Source organism: Coregonus lavaretus (assembly GCF_964263955.1).
Source record: "Coregonus lavaretus genome assembly, chromosome: 9".
In the NCBI taxonomy this organism is placed as follows: domain Eukaryota; kingdom Metazoa; phylum Chordata; class Actinopteri; order Salmoniformes; family Salmonidae; genus Coregonus; species Coregonus lavaretus.
Window position 1 is genome coordinate 2,688,274 of NC_139996.1, and position 3,795 is coordinate 2,692,068.

The window sequence follows — 3,795 nt, forward strand, 5'->3', positions numbered from 1 at the left end:
TGCTCCTAAATAAATACAGCTGGCCGTGCGCCCATGCACACAATCATATTACCAGTTTGCCATTTTGAATGCAACTCCCTATTTATAATTGGCCAGTATGAAATGTAGGCTATTATGTAAATCCTGTGCCAATTAAAGACTGTATCTAGGAATATTTTATAGCCTGCCTATGTGCCGATCTTTAACTCTTAATTCTACTAGATCACATCATGTGGTCCCTCTCTTCACTCTTTTCTCCTCTTTGTCCCCTTTCTTTCTCTTCAATCACTCTCTCTGCTCCCTCGATCCCTCTTTTCCATCTCTATCCTCTCTGCTTCCCTTCCCTATTTCCTCTCCCGCTCTCTCATCCATCTCCTCTGCTCCCTCCCTCCCTCCCTCTCCCTCTCTCTCTTTCTCTCTCTCTCATCTGTCTCTCTCCACGGCCCCCTCTTTCCCTCTCCCTCTCTAACAATGTGATTTACGTGTTTGACAATGCTCTCTCATGTCCCTCTGTTTCGGTTGCTAGGGAGGGGAGACAGTCCTAGGCAACGTTGTACGCAAACCTCCAGCCGAGACGCGAGAAACAGGATAACGTACACTAGTTTGAACCATCAAGAGGCGACGGTGAAGAGTGGACCGAGCGACCGCGCGCAACCGATGGTTTTCATAGTAGCCACATTGAAAATTCTCCATTTTGTATACAGGCGACGGTCTAGTGACTTTGGGCAGCAAGATGACGACATTAACGATGCCCGGAATGCGATAAGTGCGCAACCGTCATCACCAAAGTGGACTTCCCTTTTGCTCTTTCACTTTGCCGCTGGCCAGGTCAACACATCACATCACCACACAGCTGCGTAGCCGCCTGCGCGTCGAGCTGGCCTCCGACTCGCTCTCTCGACGGACTGACCAGACAGTCAAACCACCGCGAAGACTCCAAGAGAGGATCCACTGTTTTTTTGGGGGGTGATTGTTGTTCTGCGGAACAGTGGAACAGGTGACACTGACATCTGCTCCATCTGTCGAGCTGAATTCAAGCTCATATGGAAACTAATATGAAATGTCTAGAGCCCTGAGGTAGTCGTCTGTTAACACAGGGAAGAGAACATATCTGCTGAAAACTTCCATGGAGTAAAGTAGCCGACAGTAAGACGCGGACAGCATCCAACTGAATATATGATACCCAAATGGCAAGTCTGCGTCGGTTGGAAGTTTGTGGAGCCATTTTATCTGTTCTGGGAAGACATTTATACTCCTATTCACATTGGTCGACTGCTCGGCTGACTCCAAACAGACACGAAGGCACTATGTTTTATCATAAAAATTCAGCTTTATATTGTTGAGTTAAATTATTATTATTATTATTATTATTATTGTTATTATTATTATTATTATTATTATTATTATTATTATTATTATTATTATTATTATTATTATTATTATTATTATTATCACCACTACTCAGCTGCTTTTGGTTGTTGATAATAATAAGCTTCCAATTGGCTTATTCATCCCCTCCTCTCCCCTTGAACTATTCCCCAGGTCGTTGCTGTAAATGAGAATGTGTTCTCAGTCAACTTACCTGGTAAAATAAGTGTAAAAATTAAAAAATTAAAATGACAAATCCGTCAATATTATTGTAATGTATAGATGTCAGTTGACACCTCATCTAATGTGGGGCGGTCAGACAGGGCCACTCCTAGTACCATGTGTGGGTCTGTGGCTGCTGAGCTAGCAGAGAGAAATCACTGGCCTATTAGGGTACACAATGCCCCCTGTTGCTGCGGGTCCTGCCACTGGCTCCTTTCTCCACCACTTCAGAGAAGTATCCTCCGACCGGGCTGACCAGCACCAGAACCAGCGACAGCCTCAAACCCAGCCTCAGCCTCAGCCTCAGCCTCAGCCCCAGCCCCAGCCTCAGCCTCAGCCTCAGCCCCAGCCAGACCAGCCCCAGCCTCAGCCCCAACCCCAGTCTCAGACAAGGCTTCAGCCTCATCGCCTGATTCCATCCTGACTCAGGCAGTATCCAACGGCAGGCTGCCGGACCACGGGCGTAGCAACGGGCGTAGCAACGGACACGGCATGGGCAACTCCTCCAGAAAGGAGGAGGACGAGGAAGAGGAGGAGAAGGATGGGGAGAAGGAGAAAGTAATGGCGGAGGAGAAGAGGAGGAGGAGGAAGAAGAAGAAAGAGGAGGAGATGGAGGACGATGAGCTGCCCTTAGGGGTGGAGGAGATGCTGGCGAGCGGAGATCCCGTCTTGGACCTGAGCTATAAGAAGTTCCGGAGGTTACCCGGTGTGGTCTGTGGGCTACGCCACCTGGAGAAGCTGTACGTGTGTGGGAACAGCCTACGGACCCTCCCGGAGAACATCGTCCAACTGAAGGGCCTCCGCATCCTGGCTCTGGACTTCAACAAGATGGAGGACGTCCCGTTGGCTATCTGTCAGCTCCGCAACCTGACGCGTCTCTACCTGGGCTCCAACCGCCTGATATCCCTCCCTCCGGAGCTACGCAACCTTCAGAGCCTCCGCTGCCTCTGGATGGAGAGCAACTACTTCACGTGCTTCCCCCGCCAGCTCTACGACTTACCCCACCTCAGGTCCCTCCAGATGGGGGACAATAGGCTACGGACCCTGCCTCCGGACCTGTGGCGCATGGAGGCCCTGCGGGGACTGTGGCTCTACGGAAACCGCTTCACCGAGTTCCCCCGGGTCTTACTCCGCATGGTGGATCTGGAGATCTTAGACCTGGACAAGAACAAGATCGAGGTGTTCCCTAACCTGAGCCGGCTCCCCGCCCTCCGCCTCTTCTCCTACGACCACAACCCCGTGGAGGGGCCTCCCGGCGTGGGAGAGGAGGTGTTGCTGGTTGGGGAGGGGGCCCAGGAAGAGCTCCAGGATCGGGCGGACAGGAAGGCTAAGAAGGAGCAGGAGGCGAGGGACGCGGAGGAGGCGGTGCTGGCCGGAGACGGGCCTGTGATCCAGGGCATTCTAAAGACGGCCAAACAGAACAGTGCGTCGCACGCCGGGCACAAGTACAATGAGGTGGTAACCGTGGCGATGCCCCTAACCGAGGAGGAGAGGAGGAAGAAGGAGATGGAGGCGGAGTTAGAGAGGGCGTTGAACGATTACGGGGCGGGGCTTGAGTATGACCTAGAGGGGATAGAATATGAGAAGGAGGAGCTTATATGCGAGGGGGAAGGGTTTGAGGGGTATGATGGTGGGGATTTGGAGTACGAACGAGGAGATATGGACTATGAGTATGAGGAGGGGGAGGAGCTAGAGGAACCAGGAAGACAAGGGGGCCGGCATTGATGACTGACTGATTGACTCCTCCTCCTGCAAAGGCTCAGACTCCTCCCCTCCTAAATCTAGACTTGTTTGACATTGCGGCAGACATTGCAGGCGACTGACTGATCTACAAGTCACCTTGCATCATAAATAACTACTTAGAATTATTTGTAGATCAGTCAGTCACAATTGACCTTCAATGCATCACGGATTTGATGCTCTCGGACACAGCCTCTCACTCCTCCCTTCTTAAGACGTTGACCCTTCCTCTTCCTCTTCCGAAGACTCTGAATACTTGACAGCTTCCTGATTTGCACTAGGTGGGGAATTTGAGAACTAAGTGGACAAGATATGGGCAAAATGCCCAGGAATTAGCTATCAAGTGAATTAAAATATTTTTCTTCTGCCTTCCTTGGCTAGGCTAGACATTTTTATGAGAACGCTCCAGCTGTCATGACAACGCCCAACCAGAAGGTTGTTTAAACTTTAGTAAATCCTGTGTGAAATGAATGAATGAGTGAATGA

The 3,795-nt window shown here is 50.6% G+C and overlaps 1 protein-coding gene across 1 annotated transcript; it reads left to right on the forward strand.

Annotated features, from left to right (window-relative positions):
* Positions 1-2,061: 2,061 nt before the first annotated feature.
* LOC311134946 (leucine-rich repeat-containing protein 10B-like) lies at positions 2,062-3,294 on the forward strand (the record flags this gene model as incomplete). Its single annotated transcript, XM_084168719.1, has 1 exon — positions 2,062-3,294. One exon carries the CDS (start codon positions 2,062-2,064, stop codon positions 3,292-3,294), a length of 1,233 nt encoding a protein of 410 aa, XP_084024845.1.
* Positions 3,295-3,795: the final 501 nt, after the last annotated feature.